Source organism: Pleuronectes platessa, chromosome 4, assembly GCF_947347685.1.
Source record: "Pleuronectes platessa chromosome 4, fPlePla1.1, whole genome shotgun sequence".
Classification (NCBI taxonomy): domain Eukaryota; kingdom Metazoa; phylum Chordata; class Actinopteri; order Pleuronectiformes; family Pleuronectidae; genus Pleuronectes; species Pleuronectes platessa.
The window spans coordinates 29,472,791-29,500,399 of record NC_070629.1 but is presented as its reverse complement, the minus strand read 5'-3'; the positions used below and the strand labels follow the sequence as shown (position 1 = coordinate 29,500,399).

The window sequence follows — 27,609 nt, the reverse complement described above, 5'->3', positions numbered from 1 at the left end:
TGCTCTTCTTCTCTCATGAGCTGTTTTAGTTTTAGTTTGCAGCCCTGGTGCAGTTTTTTTGGCTAACTGCTGAAAGTAATGTTACGCGTTCTTTGGAACAACTCACGCTAAGTAAGACGATCACGTTACTGTGTTTGTTATTAGTTAGCTGTTTGATGGTTTCTAGTGGCGTCTTCTGGGAAGTTGTATTTGTTAGAGCTCTAAAGTATCTCAGTGCTTCCATGAGCACGAGTCTGTGACGAGCGTGAACTTTCCCTTTTCTACTCGCAGCTGCTCAACAGACAGTCGCTCGCTCGTCAAACTGAAGTTTAAAACTTCGTGGATGAACCACCACATGAATCTGGTGCTGATGTTTGAAGCACTTCTTCTTTCATGAGCTGTTTTATTGTTGTTTCTATTTATTATTTCTGACATCACTTCACTGAATTACAGCAGGTTTCTTATGTCCCCTGGGAAACTGTCAACAGTGATGCTGATGTCACTGAACATTTTCATTAAGCCTCACACGGTTCATTAATGTGGGATAACGGCTCCTTTCAGTTGATGTAAGATACGTTTGCATCTTTTCGTTCTGTCAGGTAGATTCAAGATTCAAGATTCAAGTCAGGTGGACAGAACCCGAGATGGTCGACAGGTGACAGACACCGGATGTAACTGACGACTTGAATAGTCCGTCGTTGGAACTCAAATGATCTCTGTCCTCGGAGCTGGAGATTTAAATCAGCTGATAATCATTTTTCCTTTTTTGACATTTGAGAGAACATCTTTCTCTCACTTATATCTCCTGCGTCCTTCTCCCCATGTTGAATATTATCACTCAGACACTTCATCGGCCTGTGTCTGCTGAGGAAAACTGAACCGCAGCCCTGACTCTAAAACCAGATCTCCATTTATGATCCAGTTTCCAGCGCCGGTGTCCGAGCCTCTGCTCCTCATCTTCCCTCCTCCACGGGACGGATCTCAGATTTCAGCTTGACAAACTCCTTGGCCACCTCATCGGCCGGCCGCTGGGACAGGATGCGCATCACCGTCATGCCCGTCTCGTCCGTCTGGATGCACGGCCCCAGGGGACACCAGCACACGCAGCTCTTGCGGTCGGCGACGTCGCGCAGCTGCACCACGGCCATGCCGACCACCCGGTCCGCCCGGCCGAAGCAGTAATCCTTCACCGTCACCTGGAGCTCGTAGCAGTCTGGAGACTCCTTACCCAGGGTGCTGTGGGGCAGAGGGACACATTGAGACTCTGCCTCTTATTCACCGTTATCAGGTGTCAGGCGTCTGGATTTAGAAACTCACAACTGGAAGGACTCGTTGAACTTCGCCGTCCAGCTGTTGTTCTTGGATTTCGTGGTGAGCTTGCGCTTCTTGTCGGCGAGGAAGGGACCGACCACGGAGACGTCGACGAAAGGCCGGAACATCCCGGACGTCTGCCACTTCATGTCGTTCACTGCGATGACTGGATGGACACAAATCCAGAGTGAAGTTTCTTGTTCTTGTTGTGGATTTAGTTTCAGTTTTAATTTAAACATTATAACTGTGTTATGAAGCGACTCACCTCTGACGTTGACCTTACGTTCTTTCCCGAGCATCATATCGATCTGCAGGACGGCTTCTCCGATCGGCCTCTGGACCCCTGAACCTGCACCAGTCCAAGAATAATACAAACCAGTTTAATAAATAGCACAATATTTTAAAACCATTACAGATTCATAACTGCTTTCATGGGCAAGGAAGAGATTTCTCAGAGGTGGATTTTTCTATAAGGAACCTCCACAAAGATATTTCCCTGTGGAACCCGAGGAACCAGATTTATATCAGAGTGTTGTGAACTTACCCCGATCAGGTCGAATCTTTTCATTGCCAGTGACTCTGATGCCCATCCCCTCGTGCACTGAGACAACAGGAAGAGACATTTAGAGTTAGAAACACACAAGTCATATCTGTTTGTGTGTGTGTGTGTGTCTGTGTGTGTGTCTGTGTCTATGTGTGTGTGTGATCACCCTGCGAGTGTTGCGTGGTGACGAAGGTCTTGATGAGAGCGTCGGTGCTCTGGGAGTAAAGGGAGAGGGCGTAACGCAGCGACGCCAGTTCAGGACTTTTCTCCACAAACGCCTTCTTCAGCCCGTTTCCTCCAGCGTGGAAGTATTGCTGAAAGAAGAAAAGATCAGTGTGAGGGTGAGGACCAATGGATGAACAGTGAAAACAAGATATACGATACAATAAGAACATCAAATAGTACAAATAATAAAATAAGTTAAATAAGATATCAGAGAACGTGAGTATAGGGAGGTCTGGACTCACCTTGATGCTCTCCAGCCCTGCGTCGATGATGATGCACTGTTTGGGCGTCAGGGTTTTGGCTTCACTTCCTCCCTGCAGAGTTCACACACTCACATTAGAACAGCGTCACTTACAGGAAGTGGTGAGATGTAACAAAGTACATTTACAAATACAAATTTAGTGTATTTTTACATAAATCTCTAGTCTGAGATACAAACTTGTCAATGTTTTTTTCGGTTTTTGCTTCCTCTTATTTGCCATGTATAATTTTCTGTTTCACTAGTAAACTTTAAAGGCTTTTAACAAGATATTGGTTAATTGACCCTTTGCCCCGATCACAATCACGATATGGAGATGAAGGCTGAACCAATCAGGATCTGCGTCACCTTGAGATTTGAGAGTCCTTTAGCTGCCGTGAGGAGTTGAGCTCCCTGCAGAGAGAAACAGAGACACATCACACTTTAAAAACATGATCACATCAAACTGGAACAAACCGCAAAGGAAACCCACGTTCCACCACTAGATAGCAGCAGAGCACTGCCTCTTGTTTTAATCTTGTTAAACAGAGAGACTGTGAAGAGACCAGGAAGAAGACTGAGAGGAATAAAAAGTATAAACAAGCTCAACACTGAGGTTCCAGAAGTAAAAATCCCTTTTAAAGATTTGTATTACTAAACTCTAATATTATAATAATAAATATCACATGAATGTGTTTGATGGAATCAAACGGATCCTTTGATGACGTGTTGTTCACACTTTGTGTTTGGTCACGTGACACCAGCCTGGTGCACAGCTCCATGAAGAGACGATGGTCTCACTCTGCTGCAGAGGAAGTGGACCTCAGAGCTTCAACATCTGCTGGACAGATGTTAGAGCAGCGTTTTCATGAACATGGCGTCACAGTCACATGTTACACTAAAACGTGTGTTGAGGATCATAACAAAGTCACATGATGACCTCTCCACACAGAGAGAACTTGAGCCTGTCTGGAACTGACTCTGTCAAACATTTCTTATTCTGAACTCACAAAGAACTGAGACGGGCTTGAACAGGAAGTGAAACTATCATGTTGAGACACGTGTCTCCACAAAATAACACAAACTGTTCAACACAACAGGCCCAAAATGTCCACTGTCTTCAGGACATCATCTCTCAGACACTTTCTGTCCCTTGTCTCTGCTGTGAACCTCCCATCATCAATTATTTCCCAGCATGCTGCTGTTCCCAGAGGCGGCTACAGTCTCCCCCTGGTGGTTGTTCTGAGGTGGTGGTCGAGAACGTACAACAAGAATCTTCATCTACGTTTGTATAAAACGTCCTCGGGTCAGTTTTCTATTAAATATGGTAAAATGTTTATTAATCAGTTTCCTCAGAGACTTAAAGATGCTCTGCTCTTCATCGACTCTTCTTCATACTGTAAATGTCTCATTCACTTTTCTTATGCTTGTTTCCATTATGTCAAACTGGTGATTTTGTTCTTTTACCTGCACCAAGGACGTTTCCACCAGTTTGTTTGAAGAGGAAAGAAAAGCTGAGTCATGATTCCAGTGAAGTCGGTGGAAGGATGTTTATTGAGCATTAAAGCAGAGACAAGTAGAAACAGAACTTTTCTCTCTGAGATGTTTTTCTTCTCGTTACATCTGGTTTGTCACAGAGGAAATGATCCATGTGTTTGACTCATAGACTGAATATAAAGGCTTTGACTGGGATGTGCTGCTGTTATACTGCAGCGCCACCTGTGGGTCAAAAGTAGAAAAGCCACCACCGCTCTGCACCTGATGCAGAAATGAAAACGTCCCATTTTTAAGTCCAGAGTTTTAATCTTTTGTGTCAAAGACAAAACTCTGATTTTAAACTCAAAGTGATTTCAATGTGTTGAACTTTGTGTTAAACTAAATCAATTTGTGACGTGAATCCAGGAACTTTAAGGTCATAAACAAACATATACACAGAATGTGGTTCTACACACATGGAGACACAGTGAGGGACAAAGGTGGACAATAATAAAGACAAACTTAAACACACTGTATGTGACTCTTTATAGAGGGTTTATATATTCTGCTTGGGTTATGTCATTTTTACATGTGGATAAACACAATCGGGGCAGGAAGGTTGCTGGTTTGAATCCGGTTCAGATGGGGTCTTCCTGTGTGGAGTCTGCATGTTCTCCCCGTGTTGTCTCCAGGTGCTCCGGCTTCATTTCACAAACACATGCAGATTAGGGGTTGTGTAGATTGGAGACTACACACAAGCTGCTGCTGCTTCAGTCTCTGGATCCTCAGGACACAGCTCAGCCTCCGTCCACACACACTGTCCTCTTCACTCCAAGTCATAGTCATAGTCATACTCATACTCAAACACAGGCTCAGGCTCAAACTCAGACTCATACTCATACTCAGGCTCAGGCTCAGGCTCAAACTCAGACTCATACTCATACTCAGGCTCAGGCTCAGGCTCAAACTCAGACTCATACTCATACTCAGGCTCAGGCTCAGACTCATACTCATACTCGGGCTCAAACACAGGCTTAGACTCATGCCACCTGTTGAGAGAAGAAGACATCAGTGTCACAGAGACTCACTTCATCAGCTGTGAGTCAGTGATGCAGCTCATCCAGTAGAAAGAGCAGCAGGGACTTCAGTCCTGTTCAGAGGTGGAGCAGCTTCCTCTCTGCTTTGTTCACGTGTTGGAATGAACACGCTAAGAGCTCAGTGTGTGTCCTCTGCATGTCAAAGTGCAGAGTGGACACCTGAGAGGTGGATTTACTGCTGTTACAGGTGAAGCCATGTTTCACTGTGTGTTGATGAACATCTGCTTCTGACAAACTGGGACCAGAGGAGACAGATGGACCTCAGCAGAGGTTCTGCTCTGTATAAAGAGCTCCTGGTTACCATGTGACGAGGAGAGGCTTCAGTCCCACTGATCTCAGAGCTGTGACAAAGATCCACCTGATCAGTTCTTCACTGATGAAGTGAGAGAACCGAGTGTCTCAGATCAGATGAAGACGACAGCGTCTCTGTCCCTCGTGTGAGGCTGTCAGCTGTGGTCCAGCTTGTGTAAGTTACAGCGCCCCCTGGTGGCATCTGGTAAAAATATATTACGGGACCACGACATAATAACGTGTGAACGAGGCCACGAGATCTGAATCTGTTGTTTACTAACAAGACGAGTGGAAGAGAACAAGACACACACTCTCTCTGAGGACACACACTGTCTCACTGACTCTGAGGACACACACCATCTCACTGTCTCTGAGGACACACACTGACTCTGAGGACATACACTGTCTCTGAGGACACACACTGATTCACTGTCTCTGAGGACACACACTGTCTCACTGACTCGGAGGACACACACTGTCTTAAGGCCAATGTATGCTTCTCCGTTTTGACGGACACGGACAGATAGGACCGCCTTCTCCAACGTGGAACGCCCTCTCCGTGCCTCTCCGAGGCTCCTCGGAGAGCTTTTCGTGCAGCTCTCATTTTTCTAACTACACGTCGAAATGGCGGAGAGCCCACGGATAGCCCTTGGCTGTGATTGGTCCGCTAACGCCAGCATTTCGGGACCTCAAACTTCCTGTTCCATTCCCTACATCACAATAAACCAAAATCACAACTACGACTCTATGATTAATGTGACAAGTGTGTTAAGCCAGCGGCGTTGTCCGGCTGACGGTGGCTGGTTAGATCACTTACGGCATGTGTGTATGGTCACATACAGTTATAACGAACTTTCATAACGGGGCTAGCGGGCTAGCCACCATGCTAACTGAGGTGGGAACAGCACAAAAACCCGCTGACTTTAATCCCACGGCTCTCATGACACTGTTTCTCAAACACCGTCAGGTTAGAAGCAAACACTTGGTAGTAGTTAGTATCGGGTGTCCCTGCTGACTGTGTGTGGAAGCTGGGGGGAGCTAGCTGCCTCCGTGTAGTTTCAAGCTGTTGCAGCTGTTGAATTAGCAACGCAGTTTGGAAACAAGACCGGGGAACCGCTGCGCTAAGACACGATAACAAAAGCATTTTGACCCGCTGGGTGTCACTTTATTTCAGCGTCATCAACATCCTTTTTCTGTTAGTTGCCATCGTTCACTGTGTGTGAGGAGCCGGGAGGACGTAAATAAACCAGCGTGGACTTCTTCTATATACCTCATGAGGTAGGCTTCTCTAAGCTCGACTTCCGTTGCGCCAACTACTGTTCTGGCGGTGAATTGTTTTCACAACAAAAAGGCTCGTAGAACTATAAATCAAAAAGGGTCCGTCCGATCCGTCTGTCCGTCAGTCCGCAACGGACTCAGAGAAGCATACTGAGGCCTTTACTGTCTCTGAGGACACACACTGTGTCACTAAGTCTGAGGACGCAGACTGTCTCTGAGGACACACACTAACTCACTGACTCTGAGGACAAACACTGTCTCACTGTCTCTGAGGAGACACACTGTCTCACTGACTCGGAGGACACACACTGTCTCACTGACTCGGGGGACACACACTGACTCTGAGGACATACACTGTCTCTGAGGACACACACTGACTCAAAGACTTTGAGGACAAACACTGTCTCACTGCCTCTGAGGACACACACTGTCTCACTGTCTCTGAGGACACACACTGTGGTGGAAACCTCTGACATCACTACTCAATAGAAACACATGGACTTGTCTCCAGGAAGCTGAGGTCATCTGGTGTTTTGGTGACAGGATGAGTCTGGAGACATTGAAATGTTCTGGGTGAGTTAGAGATCAACTGAACCAACCAGACTTTGATTTAAACTTCTCTTATCCGTCCCTTTAAGGAGAGTGTGCACCACACAACAGTGTAGAGTCACTGTGGTCAGTGGGCGGAGCTTCTATGCGGGTTGATCTGCAACTTAACCTGGAGCAGGTTAGCCGTTCATCAGAAGTTACCATGGTGATTGACCTCGTTAAGAAGTGGACGAGCTTCGTAGGACTGAAAAAACTAAACCTGAAGTTAACCTGATAACCACAAATCCTGCTTGGTAGCACAGACCCTGGACCTGTGATACTGACTGTGTTTAGTAAAATACTGATGAAAGCAGCGTGGACTGACTCCAACCATCTACTGACCTCAGAATCTCCAGTCGACAAGTTGGACTCTGCTGTAGATCGAGCAGCTCTTTCACTCTTGGGTCCTGCAGGTCGCTATTTCTAGTCAGTTCCAGTTCTCTCAGATGAGAGGGGTTTGACCTCAGAGCTGAAGCCAGAGAAGAACAGCTGATCTTTGTCAGTCTGCAGTCCTTCAACCTGGATAGAGAATAAAACTTAAATGTAAATTAACTGAGTTCATGTGTGAAAATAACAGACACATATTCATGTCAGCACAGACTCGTAACATGGAAGATAAATATGAAATCAGACATGTTGGACTAAAAACGAGTCCTGATTCAGTACAAATAGATTATTTGGACCCGGTCTCTGTCCTGCCGATCAGTTTAGGAAATCCAGAACTAAACCCAGTGTTTTAACAAGTAGCTGAACGTTTAAAATGTCACAGATTAATTAATGAATGGAATTCAAATTATGTATGAAGAGTAATTATGTTAAATTAGAATGAAATGAGATCAATTGGATATAAATGCTGTTTATAGATATGAGATCTACAAAAGTCAGTCAGTGAACTGACCTCAGAGTCTCCAGTCGACAGGTTGGACTCTGTAGAAAACCACACAGCTCCTTCACTCCTGAGTCCTTCAGGTTGTTGTCACTCAGATCCAGTTCTCTCAGATGAGAGGGATTTGACCTCAGAGCTGAAGCCAGAGAAGAACAGCTGATCTCTGTAAGTCTGCAGCCCCTCAACCTGGATAAAGAAATATGAATATTAGAATGTGTCCTCCTGTTGTTGTGGATCTTCATCATGTCAACACAGACTCTCAACATGCTGCTGACCTCAGTCCAGTCTGTGACCTGAAGATAAATGTCAGATCAGACATGTTGGATCATTGTTTCATTCATCAGCTTCTTCTCTGTGTGTTGGTCACTGAGCAGGTTTGTGTAATTAAACACTGTTTAAAGTAGTGATGGCTCCTGACAGTCACTTCCTGTTTGTTTCTATACTTATCAACTGTCCAACGTGTTTCAATAAGAATGTGTCTTATTTTGAAAACCTGACGAAGACGAGTGCTCGGCCTCAGTCCACATGTTATTTACTGACACTTTCTTAGTGATCAGGAGCAGGTGAGTGCAGGTGAATGGAGTTGATGAGGTGGACGTGACTGACAGGCTGGTTGAGTGACAGATGACTGAGGGACAGTGAGCAGAGCAGAACTGAGACAATTAAATAAATAATAACACAATAAGAAAGAAAGTCTGAAAAGTGAAGAAGGATTTAAGGACCTCAGAGTCTCCAGTCGACAGTTTGGACTCTCCAGTCCAGAACACAGCACCTTCACTCCTGAATCCTGCAGGTAGTTTCCACTCAGATCCAGTTCTCTCAGATGTGAGGGGTCTGACTTCAGAGCTGAGGCCACGACTTCACAGTGAGTGTCTGAGAGTCCACGACCACAGAGTCTGTAATTAAAGAAAATATCAAATTAAATCAGAAAACACAACGTTCATACAAAATGTGATCATGTGACCCTCAACCTGGTAAATCCCCCTTTTGCTAAAAACTCCTCAAGAGAATCCTTTCAGATTTGGTCAAAGCGTCAGAATAACAGAGGAACTCATTAGATTAAGGTGGTCGAAGGTCAAAGGTCACATTGACCTCAAATTATTGTGAAGTCAACAAGTCAGGAACCTGGAGGGACGGACACTGCACTGGTTGTTGGTGGAGGACAAACGCAGGGTGGGAACTCTAGTTTGACCAGAAAGAAGAATAAACTATATTTCCTGCTTCTTCAGTTTCAAGGAACCGTCAGTGATTCTCATCCAAACACTGATTCAGTGATCGTCTCCTCACTCTGTGCTAGCTGTTTGATCATATATATATTTATATATACATTATATACATAACCTCCCTTGGACCCCACATGGTCGTTTGTCTGAACCCTCAAACTCCAGCACAGTGATCACATTGGATTTCACTCTCCACATATGATCTAGTTGTTCTAGATGTACATGAGAACAATGAGAATGTATATGTTCATAATAATAATAACTTTATAACAGACACACACACACAAACACACACACACAAGTGAATGTATTTGAAGAACGACTCATCTCCACTGATTGAACATGTTATTGATCATGTGTGGACTCACAGAGCCTTCCTGCAGTTCCTCACAGCTGGGATCAGTCTCCGTCGACCCTGGTCTGATGTGTTGAACTTCTTCAGGTCCAACTCATCCAGAACCTCCTCTGACATCTGCAGCATGTAGGCCAGAGCTGAGCAGTGGATCTCAGAGAGTTTCTCCTCTGATCTGTTCTCTGACGTCAGGAACTGTTTCATCTGCTGATGAACTGAGTGGTCGTTCATCTCAGTCAGACAGTGGAAGATGTTGATGCTTCTGTCAGGAGAAATGTCATCACTCTCCATCTCCTTCAGGTTCTTGATGACTCTCTGGGTGAACTCTGGATTGTTCTCTGTCCGATCCAGCAGGCCTCCTAAGACTTTCTGGTTGGACTCCAGACTGAGGCCGTGAAGGAAGCGAACAAACAGGTCCAGATGACCATTTGTACTGGTGAGGGATTTCTTCATGGTTCTCTTCAGGAGGTCATCCAGGGAGAAGGTACTGTCTGTGTTCCCACATGTTCCCAAGAAGTTTTTGACTTCTTCTGTGTGTGTGTAACAGTGGAACATGTAGACTGCAGCCAGGAACTCCTGAACGCTCAGATGAACAAAGCAGTAGACTGATTTCTGGAAGATCACACACTCTCTTCTGAAGATCTCAGTACAAACTCCTGAGTACACCGAGGCCTCTGGGACATTAAGACCACACCGCTCCAGGTCTTCTTGGTAGAACATGATGTTTCCTTCCTCCAGATGTTTATACGCCAGCCTCCCCAGCTTCAGGAGAACGTCCCTGTCAGCCCTCTTCTTACCGTACTTGTTGTTCTTCCTCTTTGTCTGAACCAGCAGGAAGTGTGAGTACAGGTCAGTCAGGGTCTTGGGCAGCTCTCCTCTCTGGTCTGTGGTCAACATGTGCTCCAGAACTGTAGCACTGATCCAGCAGAAGACTGGGATTTGACACATGATGTGGAGGCTCCTGGACGTCTTGATGTGTGAGATGATTCTGCTGCACAGCTCTTCATCACTGAATCTCCTCCTGAAGTACTCCTCCTGCTGGGCCTCAGTGAAGCCTCGTACTTCTGTGACCCTGTCAACACATGCAGGAGGGATCTGATTGGCCGCCGCAGGTCTGGAGGTTATCCAGACGAGAGCCGAGGGAAGCAGATTCCCCCGGATGAGGTTTGTCAGCAGCACGTTGACTGATGACCTCTGTGTGACCTGTGATGGGACATTTTGTATTTAGACATGTTTAATGAAAGAATGACAAGTATATATATATAGAGAGAATATTGTTACAAGATGTGTTTCTGCAGTTAGACTTGTTCACAAAGATGTTTGCGTGTTTGCGTGGAGACTCCTGTGCCCTCTGCTGAAACAAAAGGTTTTCACAGCAGGGGAAAATCAGGGGCCATCCTACTGTCTGCAACGGAGTGACTGTAGGTGTCACAGGCCAGAGACAAGGGTCTGAGCAGAAACAAGTCCTCATGCAGATTGAGGAGACCAAATGTCTAAGCCTGGTCACAACACGCAGAGAGCTGATTGGATGAACATTCTGCCTCTTTGTGAAAGGAGGGGCTTATTTAGTATATAGTAAATGTGATTTCATTGTTCAGGGCTAATTGCCTTGTATCTGTGAAAGTGGTACAGGTTTTGAGCCCCAAGCTGCAGCTGGGTCAGAATTAAACAACCAGAAGATAATAGTTTGCTGTGTTATGTATTAAATATCCCATTACAGACCTCAGACACAAGCTCCCTGTGGTTGAAGTCCAGAGAAGGTCTGCTTTCATCCAGGCCGTCAAAGATGAACAAAGGTTTACAGACAGCGAGCGTCTCTGCCGTGAGCTTCTGTAACGCTGGATGGAAAACACGGAGCAGCGTGAGAAGACTGTGCTGCTGGTCCTTCACCAGGTTCAGCTCCCTGAACGAAAGCACAGCCAGCAGACCCACATCCTGGTTCTCTAAACCCTCTGCCCAGTCCAGAGTGAACTTCTGCACCGAGAAGGTTTTTCCAACGCCAGCGACGCCGTTGGTCAGGACGACTCTGATGCTGCTCTGCTGGTCAGTGGAGGCTTTAAAGATGTCGTGGACCTTGATGGGAGTGTCCTGGAGGATCTTCATCTTGGAAGCCGTCTCAAGCTGCCTCACCTCATGTTGAGTATTAACCTCTTCACTCTGTCCCTCTGTGATGTAGAGCTCAGTGTAGATCCTGTTGAGGAGGGTTCTACTTCCTGTTTCATCACTTCCTTCAGTCACATGTTCACATCTCCTCCTCACACTGAGCTTATGTTCATCTGAAACCTCCTGCAGACCACGATCTGCTGAAAGACAAGAAACAATGTGAGAGACAGAGAATCTGAGAATCTGCTGATTGTTTTCATCAGATTCAGAAAAACTACAGAAAATAAAAGCTTTTTAACTTTGTGCTTTTCTAACGATGTTAAATGTTGATGCTGTATGAAGGAACAAAATAAAACCACATGTGCTGTTGTTAGAAGTGAAGACATCAGCAGACACATGTACAGTGCTGCTCTGACCGGCTGTCTGACCTCCAGCTCCTGTTCTGGATCTTTGTCCACACTGGGGACAGGAGGAGTCTCCTGAAGAACCAGACTGGTCCCAGTATGAGGTGATGCACTGTCTGCAGAACCAGTGTCCACAGCTGGTGGAGACTGGATCCTTCAGGACGTCCTGACACGAAGCACAGCAGGACGACTGCTCCTCCTCAGAAACATGACTCCTCTTCCTCTCCCTGTGAAGACATGTCCTGATAACTCACATGTCACAGTCACAGGTTGTCATCACTTCTGTCAAGGAGGTTTTGTTTTCACCCAGTATGTTTGTGTGTTGATTGGTTCGTTAGTGGAATTATAAAAAAACACAGATTACCAGTAAACTCGGTGGAAGGATGTGGTCTGTGAACCAGATCGGGGGGGGATGTTTACCAGTGTGTGGAATTTGGTGCAGATCCAAATCAAAATGAGTCTCTAGTGGATTTCAAAGTGGTTTCATAAGGACTTGTTGATTCTTGGTGGAGGTCTGAGCTCTTTGAGTGATTCTGAGAGATTAGTCACCAACTTCAATGAAGCTGTGTCCTAATGCAGGGGCCACACTAGAGGAAACTAGATCCTCTTCAGAGCAGGTCACAGTAGAAACAGTCTCTTACTCTGTGTGTGAGGGTCCAGGTTCATAACTGAAGTTTAGAGGATGTCCCATGGACCGGTCACTCTTCAGAGACAGACAGCTGGACCCTGGAGACTCTGCTCTCAGTCTGTGGTCCTGACCTCTGCAAACACAAACATGTTTTTATTCAGAACACATCATTCACTGGTTAATTCTCTGAGGATTCAGTTTGGAGCTTCACATGTTTGTAGCAGGTCTCTTACTTTGTGTGTGAGGGTCCAGGTTCTTTACTGAAGAGTGGAGGATGATGCATGGACCGGTCACTCTTCAGAGACAGACAGCTGGACCCTGGAGACTCTGCTCTCAGTCTGTGGTCCTGACCTCTGCGAACACAAACATGTTTTTATTCAGAACACATCATTCACTGGTTCATTCTGTGAGGATTCAGTTTGGAGCTTCACATGTTTGTAGCAGGTCTCTTACTTTGTGTGTGAGGGTCCAACTTGCTCTGAAGTGTCCTCGTCCATGTTGCACCGGCTGCGGCTCAGTTGTGGTTCAGGCCACACTGCTCTTCTAGATATTCAAGGTCTGATCTATTTCCTTCTGGTTCTGTGCTCAGTTTACAGCAGAACACAGTGAAATGATCTTTCACACCAGTTTCAATGTTTATCTGTTGAAAACGTCACAAACACAAATTATTGCAACACTTCCTGTGGTCTACCCATTTCCAAATAAAAGTACTCCGGCTTTTCTGTCGACTGAATCAATTCATTATTTTTCTTTTTTTTATGTTCTCATTGTGAAATGATGCAGTACTTCATAGCTTGTAGTACAGTTATTTATTTGAGTACACAGGACTTCTTAAATACAAGGAAATACAGTGATCACATCAGAAACCTCAGGAAGGCTGATATTAAAAGTAAAAAAACTTCAGGTGAAGGACAATAGTCTCTCTCTCTCTCTCTCTCTATCTTCTCTCTCTCTTGACAGGTGACCTCAGGAAGCCTCCCTTAATTTTGGATATTTCAGTCAATCACTCGATTTATTCAGCCAGTTTCAACCATTCCATTGAGAACATTATTAAATTAATAATATGATTATATATTTTTTAGGGTACCAGCCAATAAGGGTGCGGATTTTTACTATTGTACAAGTACAATAATAAAGTTCCCTTTCATGTTATATTGGTTTATGTCATTGTAAATCTACCAATAAACCTGCATAGCCAGAAACAAACGTTGAATAAAAAAGTATTTTTTCAACTTGAGCATATCCTGATCCACACTCAAACCAATAAACTACAATAAAGTTAATTAATACAAGCTTGTAAAGGTTCATGTGTCCTTCAACCCCCGGCCACTAAGAGAAGAAACTCAAGATCTAGTATCATGTTCACGTCATAAAGGCTGGAAATGAATTACAAAACTTTATAGACAGTAACACTGAGAGCACATCAGTCAGCAGCTTGAAGCAGCACTCTGTGTCTCCACTCAGTTCTATGGCTTTGTGCCCAAATGAAGGTCAAATACAAGCTCTTCAACTTTATATTCACTTTAAAAATCACACAAAACCAGTATGAAGTTACATATATATGTGTGTGTGTTTGTGTGAGTGTGTGTGTGTGTGTGTGTGTGTGTGTGTGTGTACCTGGCTCTGCAGGTCGATGTTCCTCACACCTCAGCCAGTGAGTCCAGAGCTTTACTGGGATCCACAGTGAAGACTCTGGACTGGTTGGTGACCAGTGCTGTAATGTATGATTGTGAAAACACGTTGTGTTATTAAACACTTGATGAACAGATGAAGATAAAAAGTGAAACTGTGAGTTAACTCTGTTAATTAGTCCTTTGAAGGCTCTTTGATCCATTCCTGCTGTTCACATCTGTCTCTGGGATCCGATCACATGACGTCTGTCACCAGGTGTGAACTGACATGTTAGAGTCATGTGATCAGCAGACGGATGTTAACAGCAGGTGTGAGAGTGACACAGTGAAAGTTTCAGAAAGTTGTGTTCACACTCACCTGCTCACTTTCCTTCCTGCTGCTCATCCAAGTGAAAATGGAGTCTGACCGCTCCCTGTTCTCAGGCTCTTCCTCCCTGTTGAACCAATTCACTCTTGAAACCACCCAGTTCAAAGTCCAATTCATACACAGTTCATGTTTTATTGTGAAGTTATGATGTAGATAACAAACTTAGGATCATGTCTTTAGTGAATAATTGACGGTGTGACATCATGAATCCAGATCTTCACTTTAAAACTGAGTCCTGACTGGGAGCGTCTCCTGGGACTGAGCCGTACAATGTGATTCATCATGATGTTTAAATGAGCCTCAGAAACTCTGGAGTCAAACACGTCTTCATCATGTGAACACGATAAAGACGTGTTTCCTTGCGATCGGTCTGATACGTCAATAGTTTGTTAAAATGTGGAAAACTCCCAAACGGCCCTCCTCCATTAAGTGAAGCCTGAGCTCAAACCCATGTTTCCTCCTTTGATTTGAAGGTTGTTATATTTGGTGTTGGAGCTGAATGTGTGACTCCATCTGCAGAACTCTGCCACGTCAGGTCACATTCATACAGTCCAGTCATAGGGTCTAGAGAAATACAGCTGCATTGTGATGCATCATTTGACCGTTGTGTATTTCAATAACTGCTGAGATTTGCATCCCAAAAGTAACAGTGTTTGACCACAAGGTGTCTGCAAAGAGTCATAGTACCTGCCTGCAGACAACATTAAGATTAAGATTAAGATTAAGATTAATTTATTATCCCAAACACATGCACAGACATGCACAGGCCCACTCATGCACAGGTAGGGAAATTTAACCTCTGCTTTTGACCCATCTGGTGCAGGACACACAGAGCAGTGAGCGACCATGTACGGCGCTCGGGGAGCAGATGTTGGGGGAGTAAGGTGCCTTGCTCAAGGGCACTAGACAGGGTAGGGAGACTCTTGGATTTTTGGACAGATCAATCCAGGTTTGTCTTTTTGTTGTCTCTCCGTGGAATCGAACCAGAGACGAACCAGAGACCTTCTCTGCCCATAGTCCAAGTTTCTGCCATCAAGTCTAAACTGGATTAACTGGAATTCCACCATAGAAACTACATTCTATGAAAACAAGAAATGAAAGTGATGTGAGTGTAAATTCTATTTCACAGAAAACTTGACCAAAGCCTGAATCATCTTTTCATTGGATTTATTTGACATGTAAGTTGTCATTTAGTGTTTTATTCACATACAGTATAAAACAAGTTGATCTCAAAGCTTAATGGAGAATCGTGACGTTAAAAAAACTGTTATTATTTGCTTAAAAGAAAAAAAAACATTTGTTTATGTATAAACACATAATACTAAACTCTAACACATGAAGGAAGAAAACCATCGAAACTAGAATTCTTTAATATACATTGTCGTGAATAATAATTATTAGTTACATGGCAGAACTGATGAGATGCAAAAACCAGGTATTTTCAAGCAAGGTCCATTTCATTTGTGCGTCTCCACTCAGGCCTTTACAGTTTTTCTCAGTTGTTAACACACAAAAAGCTAAAATTCTGCACAATTTGCACAACCTTCACTTAATTTACCAATCGCTCGGCCCAATTTGGCACTACTTCACACTCCCTTATCTGCATTAGACTCTGACTTTCCTTGTTTACACTCTGATGTCAATTACACATCACCTTGTTGTCAAAACACTACACACAATGTTCAGTTGTTGCACACACTTCTCAAGTAAAATCTCAAAGCATCAACCTACAACACACAAATACTCAAATCTCTAAACATTCAGGTCTGTTGAGCATTTTCACAGCATTTACACAGCCGAACAGGAGACTGAAACTGTAGATATGGTTCGTGAGAACAACTCTATCACACTCAGACAAATAAAAACTAGGATCCTGGCTGACCATGCTGCATTTAGAAACCTCCAGACCGTCATTGGACTGTATTCTTCATAGGAATGCCATGCGGATGAAACAAGTGTTCAGGGTCCCATTAGAACGGAACACAGGCATGAAGGAGTTATGGTGAGAGCTTGTGCTTGTAAGTACCAACATTCAGCACTGACACATGCATGTATTGTACCTGTAATCCAATATTGTTCATTTTCTACAGTGTCTCACTGTAGCCCACTGTGTTGACCTCTCTGTGTCCATACTGTAACTTGCATTCTCATGCTGTCTGTGTCAGTGGATCCAGGAGCATGACACAGCTCATGTGTTGTACCAGTACATCATTATTGATGAGGTAGGATTCAACCTGGTGAAGAGGAGGCGACGGGGCAGAAACCTCATTGGCCAGCGGGCCATTGTTGAGGTCCCCGGCCAGCGTGGTGGGAACATCACAATGTGTGCTGCAATGAATCACCATGGGATGTTGCACCGTCACACCCACCTAGGGGCCTATAACGCTGCCCGTCTCCTCGACAGATGACCCACAGCGGATTGATCACGTTGTTATCTGGGACAATGTGAGCTTCCACCGGGCTGCTCAAGTGCGGGAGTGGTTCCAGGACCACCCACTTTTCTCTGTTCTATACCTTCAACCTTATTCTCCTTTCCTGAATCCCATTGAGGAGTTATTTTCAGCTTGGAGGTGGAAGGTATATGAACGGAACCCACAGGACCGGGTCCCACTGCTCCAAGCCATGGAGGAGGCCTGTGGCGACGTGAGTGTCGAGGCCTGTCAGCATTGTGTGTGTGAGGTTTTTAGTTGTGTGTGTGCAGTTTTGAGAAAGCCGTTATTGTTCTGAAAAACGTGTGTTAACAATTGTGAAAAACTGTAATTTTTGTGAAGGGGGGGGGGGGGGTGTTGAGTAAGCCAGTTTACAGTACTGTACTGTTCTCTGTGTGTACCGAAATAAACCTTTTTATGCTGCATATTTGTGCTGGTTTATGTTTGACTATGAAAAAAGTAGGCCTACACTGAGACATTTTACAAAAGGAGAAATGGCTCATTCATTCATATGGTGTGTTCCATTTTGATGATTGTGTTTTCCATTTTGCACTTCAGTGTGCTGTAAATGCTTGGTAGTGTGCAAGCAGATGCTTAGTTGTGTGTTCCCAATGAATGGTATGTGTGTCTCATTTGAAAATATGGCTGTGTGTACCAAATGAAAACACGAGTTCCATTTTGTGAACAGGTGAGAGATTTGATGGCAGAGAGTCATCTTGCAAAGGGAGTGTCAGGTTTAGCATTTTGTGTGTGAGGTTTTCAGTTGTCTGTGTGCAGTTTTGAGAAAGCCGTTATTGTTTTGAAAAACGTGTGTTAACAATTGTGAAAAACTGTAATCCACCCACTGTAATAAGTATGAGGTCTAGATCTCATCAGTGTAGATCAGCAATACATAAATACATGTAGAACAACTACAAGTTTACATGAGAGAGAGAGAGAGAGAGAGAGATTTTAGACTTGAACCTAAACCTGAATCTAACCGAAACCTGAACCTTAAAGTAACTAAACTGAAGCTGAAGCTACTGAGCTGATGAGCGTCTTGTGAACGAGCAGCAGATTACATCAGATTATTCTTCTTTCTGCTCCTTTTCATTAATTAGAGGTTTTGTGTTTTGCATTTAAATGGTTTTGTTTGGTGAAGGAATGAAATCAACTGACAAAGAATCAAAAATAAACGTATTGATCTGCTGACAGGCTGTTTATATTGAGACATATTGATCAGATGTAGAATTTCATAATGATCACAAGCTTTTCCTTCTAAGTATAAAGTATATCCCATGAATGTGTTTGATGGAATTCTAACGGATCCTTTGGAGACGTGTTGTTCACACTTTGTGTTTGGTCACGTGACACCAGCCTGGTGCACAGCTCCATGAAGAGATGATGGTCTCACTCTGCTGCAGAGGAAGTGGACCTCAGAGCTTCAACATCTGCTGGACAGATGTTAGAGCAGCGTGTTCATGAACATGGCGTCACAGTCACATGTTACACTGACACACGTGTGTTGAGGATCATTACAAAGTCACATGATGACCTCTCCACACAGTGAGGACTTGAGCCTGTCTGGAACTGACTCTGTCAAACATTTCTTATCCTGAAGTCACAAAGAACTAAGACGGGCTTGAACAGGAAGTGAAACCATCATGTTGAGACAAGTGTCTCCACAAAATAACACAAACTGTCCAACACAACAGGCCCAAAATGTCCACTGTCTTCAGGACATCATCTCTCTGATACTTTCTGTCCCTTGTCTCTGCTGTGAACCTCCCATAATTAATTATTTCCCAGCATGCTGCTGTTCCCAGAGGCCTGCTACAGTCTCCCCCTGGTGGTTTTTCTGAGGTGGTGGTTGAGAACGTACAACAAGAATCTTCATCTACGTTTGTATAAAACGTCCTCGGGTCAGTTTTCTATTAAATATGGTGAAATGTTTATTGAACAGTTTCCTCAGAGACTTAAAGATGCTCTGCTCTTCATAAACTCTTCTTCATACTGTAAATGTTTCATTCACTTTTCTTCTGCTTGCTTCCATTATGTCAAACTGGTGATTTTGTTCTTTTACCTGCACCAAGGACGAGATGTTTCCACCAGTTTGTTTGAAGAGGAAAGAAAAGCTGAGTCATGATTCCAGTGAAGTCGGTGGAAGGATGTTTATTGAGCATTAAAGCAGAAACAAGTAGAAACAGAACTTTTCTCTCTGAGATGTTTTTCTTCTCGTTACATCTGGTTTGTCACAGAGGAAATGATCCATGTGTTTGACTCATAGACTGAATATAAAGGCTTTGACTGGGATGTGATGCTGTTATACTGCAGCGCCACCTGTGGGTCAAAATTAGAAAAGCCACCACCGCTCTGCACCTGATGCAGAAATGAAAACGTCCCATTTTTAAGTCCAGAGTTTTGATCTTTTGTGTCAAAGACAAAACTCTGATTTTAAACTCAAAGTGATTTCAATGTGTTTAATTTTGTGTTGAACTAAATCAATTTGTGTCATGAATCCAGGAATTTTAAGATCATAAACAAACATATACACAGAATGTGGTTCTACACACATGGAGACATACTGAGGGACAAAGGTGGACAATAAAAAAGACTAACTTAAACACACTGTATGTGACTCTTTATAGAGGGTTTATATATTCTTATTGTGTTGTGTCATTTAAATAACACAATATTCATGTGAATAAACACAATCGGGGCAAGAAGGTTGCTGGTTTGAATCCGGTTCAGATGGGGTCTTCCTGTGTGGAGTCTGCATGTTCTCCCCGTGTTTTCTCCAGGTGCTCCGGATAAATCTCACAAACACATGCAGATTAGGGGTTGTGTAGATTGGAGACTACACACAAGCTGCTGCTGCTTCAGCCTCTGGATCCTCAGGACACAGCTCAGCCTCCGTCCACACACACTGTCCTCTTCACACTCAGCTCCACTAAGATTCCTCCGTCCACCTGTTGAGAGAAGAAGACATCAGTGTCACAGAGACTCACTTCATCAGCTGTGAGTCAGTGATGCAGCTCATCCAGTAGAAAGAGCAGTAGGGACTTCAGTCCTGTTCAGAGGTGGAGCAGCTTCCTCTCTGCTTCATGTTCACGTGTTGGAATGAACACGCTAAGAGCTCAGTGTGTGTCCTCTGCATGTCAAAGTGCAGAGTGGACACCTGAGAGGTGGATTTACTGCTGTTACAGGTGAAGCCATGTTTCACTGTGTGTTGATGAACATCTGCTTCTGACAAACTGGGACCAGAGGAGACAGATGGACCTCAGCAGAGGTTCTGCTCTGTATAAAGAGCTCCTGGTTACCATGTGATGAGGAAAGGCTTCAGTCCCACTGATCTCAGAGCTGTGACAAATATCCACCTGATCAGTTCTTCACTGATGAAGTGAGAGGACAAACTGTCTCAGATCAGATTAAGACGACATCGTCTCTGTTCCTCGAGTGAGGCTGTCAGCTGTGGTCCAGCTTGTGTAAGTTACAGCGCCCCCTGGTGGCATCTGGTGAAAATATATCACGGGACCACGACATAATAACGTGTGAAAGAGACAAATAAGTCGAGGCCACGAGATCTGAATCTGGTGTTTACTAACAAGACGAGTGGAAGACAAGAAGACACAAACTGTCTCACTGTCTCTGAGGAAACATACTGACTTACTGTCTCTGAGGACACACACTGTCTCTGAGGAGACATCACTACTCAATAAAGACACATGGACTTGTCTCCAGGAAGCTGACTGAGGTCCACTGGTGTTTTGGTGACAGGATGAGTCTGGAGACATTGAGATGTTCTGGGCGAGTCAGAGATCAACTGAACCAACCAGACGTTGATTTAAACTTCCCTTATCCGTCCCTTTAAGGAGAGTGTGCACCACACAACAGTGTAGAGTCAGTGTGGTCAGTGGGCGGAGCTTCTATACGGGTTGATCTCCAACTTAACCTGGAGCAGGTTAGCCGTTCATCAGAAGTTACCATGGTGATTTACCTCGTTAAGAAGTGGACGAGCTTCGTAGAACTGAAAAAACTAAACCTGAAGTTAACCTGATAACCACAAATCCTGCTTGGTAGCACAGACCCTTAGCCTGGATGCCAGACGAATTCAGCCCCGCCCACAACATTTGAGGTCGGGAAGTTCGGTCTGGAGTCGCTTCGTTGGGGAGAAATTTAACCCGACTGGGCCAATCAGATTGTCAGGGCGGGCTTTATACGATGACGGACAGATGATCAACGGTAACGTAATCAACTACGTCATCAAAGAACGCTTGGGTTGAACGCTTGGGTTTTCCACAAACATGCCTGCCGCTGGAGCGCTGAGATGTGAAGATGCTGCCATTGAGTCTGTTTTAGGAGACATCGACAGCGCATTAATTCTGAAAGAGGAACAGAGAAACGCCATCAAGGCATTTGTAGATCGAAATTATGTTTTTGCCGTCCTTCCTACGATCGGAAAAAGTTTAATCTATCAGCTGGCCCCGATGGTCGCGAAGAAGATGGGACACGGGAATGTCGCGTTCCAACCGTTTTATTATTGTTTTACACATAGCGACTCCCCTCGCATAAATACCTGCAGTTTAAGGAGCGGACCATGTTAATAGACGCACCAGATCCCTCGCTTGCGGACCAGTGCAATAAGACACCTGCCGTACTGCGCCGGCACAAGGATAGGAGCAGGAACAACGACCGGACGCGGGCTGTGCGGCATTTCTCAAAAACTATAGTTTAACACCCCTCGCAAGCAGAACGAGGTAAGGAAGCTGGTCCCATTTACTTTGCTGCAGGTAGCACGGAACGGCAGTCGCTGTCTCGTTAACGCATCAGACATGTCTCGTGGTGATTTTTTTATTTATTGTATTTTAACGTTTGTGTTTGGTTTTATGGATTAAAATATCGTGTACTTAATGTCATTCCAGTTTTATGGTGTATTTACGGCTACGATGAAGAGAACAATAAAGAGCCGTGTGCCATCATTAGAGAAACTCTGCGTCATGTTCGGGGGGGAGGGGGCTGTTACATTAACTGTTTCTCTCAATTTTTACAATCCCGGCAAATATCGTTTTTATTGATCTTCTTCTACTTCTTCCAGCGTGCGTGCAGTTGAGGTCTGTTGACAACAACTATGCGTCGCTTTACATACGTCACATACTACGTTGCTCTGATTGGTTGTAGGTCTATCCAATTGAGCGAAGAGGAATTTTATTTCCTGGTTCGGTTGAAACACGCCCCATAATCACAGCCCAATGGAGCGGTATCAGACTCACATTCTGACTAGAATTGTGAGTATGACAACATCAGGCTAAAAGACCCTGGATCTGTGATTCTGACTGTTTTTAGTAAAATACTGATGAAAGCAGCGTGGACTGACTCCAACCATCTACTGACCTCAGAGTCTCCAGTCGACAGGTTGAACTCTGCTGAAGATCAAGCAGCTCCTTCACTCCTGAGTCCTGCAGGTCGTTTCTACTCAGATCCAGTTCTCTCAGATGAGAGGGGTTTGACCTCAGAGCTGAAGCCAGAGAAGAACAGCTGATCTCTGACAGACTGCAGCTCCTCAACCTGGAGAGAGAATAAAACTTTGAATTAAACTGAGTTCATGAGTGAAAATAATAGACACATATTCATGTCACACAGACTCATAACATGGATGATAAATATGAAATCAGACATGTTGGACTAAAAACGAGTCCTGATTCAGTACTAATAGATTATTTGGACCCGGTCTCTGTCCTGCAGATCAGTTTAGGAAATCCAGAACTAAACTCAGTGTTTTAACAAGTAGCTGAATATTTAATTTATATGACAGATTAATTAATTAATGAATTTAAGTTATGTATAAAGGGGAATTATGTTAAATTATAATTAAATTAGATAAATTGTGTATAAATGCTGTTTAAAGATATGAGATCGACAAAAGTCAGGCAGTGAACTGACCTCAGAGTCTCCAGTCGACAGGTTGGACTATGTAGAAAACCACACAGCTCCTTCACTGCTGAGTCCTGCAGGTCGTTGTAGCTCAGATTCAGTTCTCTCAGATGAGAGGGGTTTGACCTCAGAGCTGAAGCCAGAGAAGAACAGCTGATCTCTGACAGTCTGCAGTGATTCAACCTGGATAAAGAAATATGAATATTAGAATGTGTCCTCCTGTTGTTGTGGATCGTCATCATGTCAACACAGACTCTCAACATGCTGCTGACCTCAGTCCAGTCTGCGACCTGAAGATAAATATCAGATCAGACATGTTGGACCATTGTTTAATTTATCAGCTTCTTCTCTGTGTGTTGGTCACTGAGCAGGTTTGTGTAATTAAACACTGTTTAAAGTAGGGATGGCTCCTGATGTCACTTCCTGTTTGTTTCTATACTTATCAACTGTCCATCGTGTTTCAATAAGAATGTGTCTTATTTTGAAAACCTGACGAAGACGAGTACTCGGCCTCAGTCCACATGTTATTTACTGACACTTTCTTAGTGATCAGGAGCAGGTGAGTGCAGGTGAATGGAGTTGATGAGGTGGACGTGACTGACAGGCTGGGTGAGTGACAGATGACTGAGGGACAGTGAGCAGAGCAGAGCTGAGACAATTTAAATAAATAATAACACAATAAGAAAGAAAGTCTGAAAAGTGAAGAAGGATTTAAGGACCATAGAGTCTCCAGTCGACAGTTTGGACTCTCCAGTCCAGAACACAGCAGCTTCACTCCTGAATCCTGCAGCTCGTTATCACTCAGCTCGAGTTCTCTCAGATGTGAGGGGTCTGACTTCAGAGCTGAGGCCACGACTTCATAGTGAGTCTCTGAGAGTCGCCAACCCCCGAGTCTGTAATTAAAGAAAATATCAAATCTGTGTGAATTAAATCAGAAAACACAACATTCATACAAAACGTGATCATTTGACCCTCACCCTGGTAAATCCCCTCTTTGTTAAAAAAAAAAGTGATCTCATATTAAGTCAACACGTCAGGAACCTGGAGGGACGGACACTGAACTGGTTGGTGGTGGAGGACAAACGCAGAATGGGAACTCTAGTTTGACCAGAAAGAAGAATGAACTATATTTCCTGCTTCTTAAATTTCAAAGAACCGTCAGTGATTCTCATACAAAACACTGATTCAGTGATCGTCTCCTCACACTGTGCTAGCTGTTTGATCATATATATATTTATATATATATACAATATATACAATAACCTCCCTTGGACCCCACATGGTTGTATGTCTGAAGCCTCAAACTCCAGTACAGTAATCACATTGGATTTCACTCTCCACATAAGATGTAGTTGTTCACATTAATGAGAACAATGAGAATGTACATAATACATAATTCTTTATTACACACACACACACACACACATTACATTACATTTTATTTAGCTGACGATTTTATCCGAAGCGACTTACAATAAGTGCATTCAACCCCGTAGGTACAGACCCAGGACAACAAGATTAAAAAATGTACAATTTCTTCAAAAATAAAGCAAAAAAAAGGGCTATAACTAAGTGCCATTTAAGTGTTACTAAATTGATAGTTTCAAAAAAATTGTTAGTATTTTTATTTTATTTTTTTCAAGGTAATGTCGGAAGACAAACCCACACATACACACACACACACACATGTCTCATGGTTTGTTGAGGAACCTTGAGAACCCAGAGAAAACCCTGCAGTCTCCAGGAGAACCTCCTCCTCACAGAAAGGCTGCACTAACAGTGTTGACCACTGCAACACCACGCTGCCCAAAACAATGAGGATCATTTAACACTGAGTGTAGTTGAAGAACGACTCATCTCCACTGATTGAACATGTTATTGATCATGTCTGGACTCACCGAGCCTTCCTGCAGTTTCTCACAGCTGGGATCAGTCTCCATCGACCCTGGATTGATGTGTTGAACTCCAACATGTCCAACTCTTCCAGAACCTCCTCTGACATCTGCAGCATGTAGGCCAGAGCTGAGCAGTGGATCTCAGAGAGTTTTTTCTTCGATCTGTTCTCTGACGTCAGGAACTGTTTCATCTGCTGATGAACTGAGTGGTCGTTCATCTCAGTCAGACAGTGGAAGATGTTGATGCTTCTGTCAGGAGATCTGTTACCACTCTCCATCTCCTTCAGGTTGTTGATGATTCTCTGGATGATCTCTGGATTGTTCTCTGTCCGACCCAGCAGGCCTCCTAAGACTCTCTGGTTGGATTCCAGACTGAGGCCGTGAAGGAAGCGAACAAACAGGTCCAGATGACCATTTGTACTGGTGAGGGATCTCTCCATGGTTCTCTTCAGGAGGTCATCAAGGGAGGAGGTACTGAGTGTGTTCTTACACTTTCCCAAGAAGTTGTTGATTTCTTCTTTCTTCCTCTTGGTGTAACAGTGGAACATGTAGACTGCAGCCAGAAACTCCTGAACGCTCAGATGAACAAAGCAGTAGACTGATTTCTGGAAGATCACACACTCTCTTCTGAAGATCTCAGTACAAACTCCTGAGTACACCGAGGCCTCTGTGACATTAAGACCACACCGCTCCAGGTCTTCTTGGTAGAACATGATGTTTCCTTCCTCCAGATGTTTAAGTGCCAGCCTCCCCAGCTTCAGGAGAACGTCCCTGTCAGCCTCCGTCAGCTGCTGTGGACTCGTCTCATGTCCCTCACCGTACTTGTTGTTCTTCCTCTTTGTCTGAACCAGCAGGAAGTGTGAGTACAGGTCAGTCAGGGTCTTGGGCAGCTCTCCTCTCTGGTCTGTGGTCAACATGTGCTCCAGAACTGTAGCACTGATCCAGCAGAAGACTGGGATTTGACACATGATGTGGAGGCTCCTGGACGTCTTGACGTGTGAGATGATTCTGCTGCACAGCTCTTCATCACTGAACCTCCTCCTGAAGTACTCCTCCTTCTGGGCGTCAGTGAAGCCTCGTACTTCTGTGACCCTGTCGACACAGGCAGGAGGGATCTGATTGGCCGCCGCAGGTCTGGAGGTTATCCAGACGAGAGCCGAGGGAAGCAGATTCCCCCGGATGAGGTTTGTCAGCAGCACGTTGACTGATGACCTCTGTGTGACCTCAGACACAAGCTCCATGTGGTTGAAGTCCAGAGAAGGTCTGCTTTCATCCAGGCCGTCAAAGATGAACAAAGGTTTACAGACAGTGAGCGTCTCTGCAGTGAGCTTCTGTAACGCTGGATGGAAAACATGGAGCAGCGTGAGAAGACTGTGCTGCTGGTCCTTCACCAGGTTCAGCTCCCTGAACGAAAGCACAGCCAGCAGACCCACATCCTGGTTCTCTAAACCCTCTGCCCAGTCCAGAGTGAACTTCTGCACCAAGAAGGTTTTTCCAACACCAGCGACGCCGTTGGTCAGGACGACTCTGATGCTGCTCTGCTGGTCAGTGGAGGCTTTAAAGATGTCGTGGACCTTGATGGGAGTGTCCTGGAGGATCTTCTTCTTGGAAGCCGTCTCAAGCTGCCTCACCTCATGTTGAGTATTAACCTCTTCACTCTGTCCCTTTGTGATGTAGAGCTCAGTGTAGATCCTGTTGAGGAGGGTTCTACTTCCTGTTTCATCACTTCCTTCGGTCACATGTTCACATCTCCTCCTCACACTGAGCTTATGTTCATCTAAAACCTCCTGCAGACCACGATCTGCTGAAAGACAAGAAACAATGTGAGAGACAGAGAATCTGAGAATCTGCTGATTGTTTTCATCAGATTCAGAAAAACTACAGAAAATAAAAGCTTTTTAACTTTGTGCTTTTCTAACGATGTTAAATGTTGATGCTGTATGAAGGAACAAAATAAAACCACATGTGCTGATGTCAGAAGTGAAGACATCAGCAGACACATGTACAGTGCTGCTCTGACCGGCTGTCTGACCTCCAGCTCCTGGTCTGGATCTTTGTCCACACTGGGGACAGGAGGAGTCTCCTGAAGAACCAGACTGGTCCCAGTATGAGGTGATGCCCTGTCTGCAGAACCAGTGTCCACAGCTGGTGGAGACTGGATCCTTCAGGACGTCCTGACACGAAGCACAGCAGGACGACTGCTCCTCCTCAGAAACATGACTCCTCTTCCTCTCCCTGTGAAGACATTTCCTGATAACTCACATGTCACAGTCACAGGTTGACATCACTTCTGTCAAGGAGGTTTTGTTTTCACCCAGTATGTTTGTGTGTTGGTTGGTTCGTTAGTGGGATTATAAAATCCACAGATTACCAGTATACTTGGTGGAAGGTTGTGGTCTGTGAACCAGATCGGGGGGGGGGGGGGGGGGTGATGTTTACCAGTGTGTGGAATTTGGTGTGGATCCATATCAAAATGAGTCTCTAGTGGATTTCAAAGTGGTTTCATAAGGAGCGTGTTGGTTCTTGGTGGAGGTCTGAGCTCTTTGAGTGATTCTGAGAGATTAGTCACCAACTTCAATGAAGCTGTGTCCTAATGCAGGGGCCACACTAGAGGAAACTAGATCCTCTTCAGAGCAGGTCACAGTAGAAACAGTCTCTTACTCTGTGTGTGAGGGTCCAGGTTCATTACTGAAGCATGGAGGATGTCTCATGGACCGGTCCCTCTTCAGAGACACACAGCTGGACCCTGGAGAC

The 27,609-nt window shown here is 44.5% G+C and overlaps 1 protein-coding gene across 2 annotated transcripts in view; it reads right to left on the bottom strand.

The window, feature by feature from the left end:
• Positions 1 to 27,609, bottom strand: part of LOC128437728 (NLR family CARD domain-containing protein 3) — a 75,583-nt gene that overhangs the window by 8,866 nt on the left and 39,108 nt on the right. The window contains exons 8-10 of one of the 2 annotated variants that reach the window (XM_053419938.1): positions 12,857 to 12,976; positions 12,637 to 12,756; positions 12,020 to 12,222 (exon numbers count right to left, since the gene is read on the bottom strand). In XM_053419938.1, the coding sequence (XP_053275913.1) occupies positions 12,020 to 12,222; positions 12,637 to 12,756; positions 12,857 to 12,976 (443 nt within the window). Of the gene's footprint in view, positions 1 to 1,555; positions 1,615 to 12,019; positions 12,223 to 12,636; positions 12,757 to 12,856; positions 12,977 to 27,609 lie in introns of those variants that run through there. The other variant, XM_053419939.1, reaches the window with a different exon arrangement.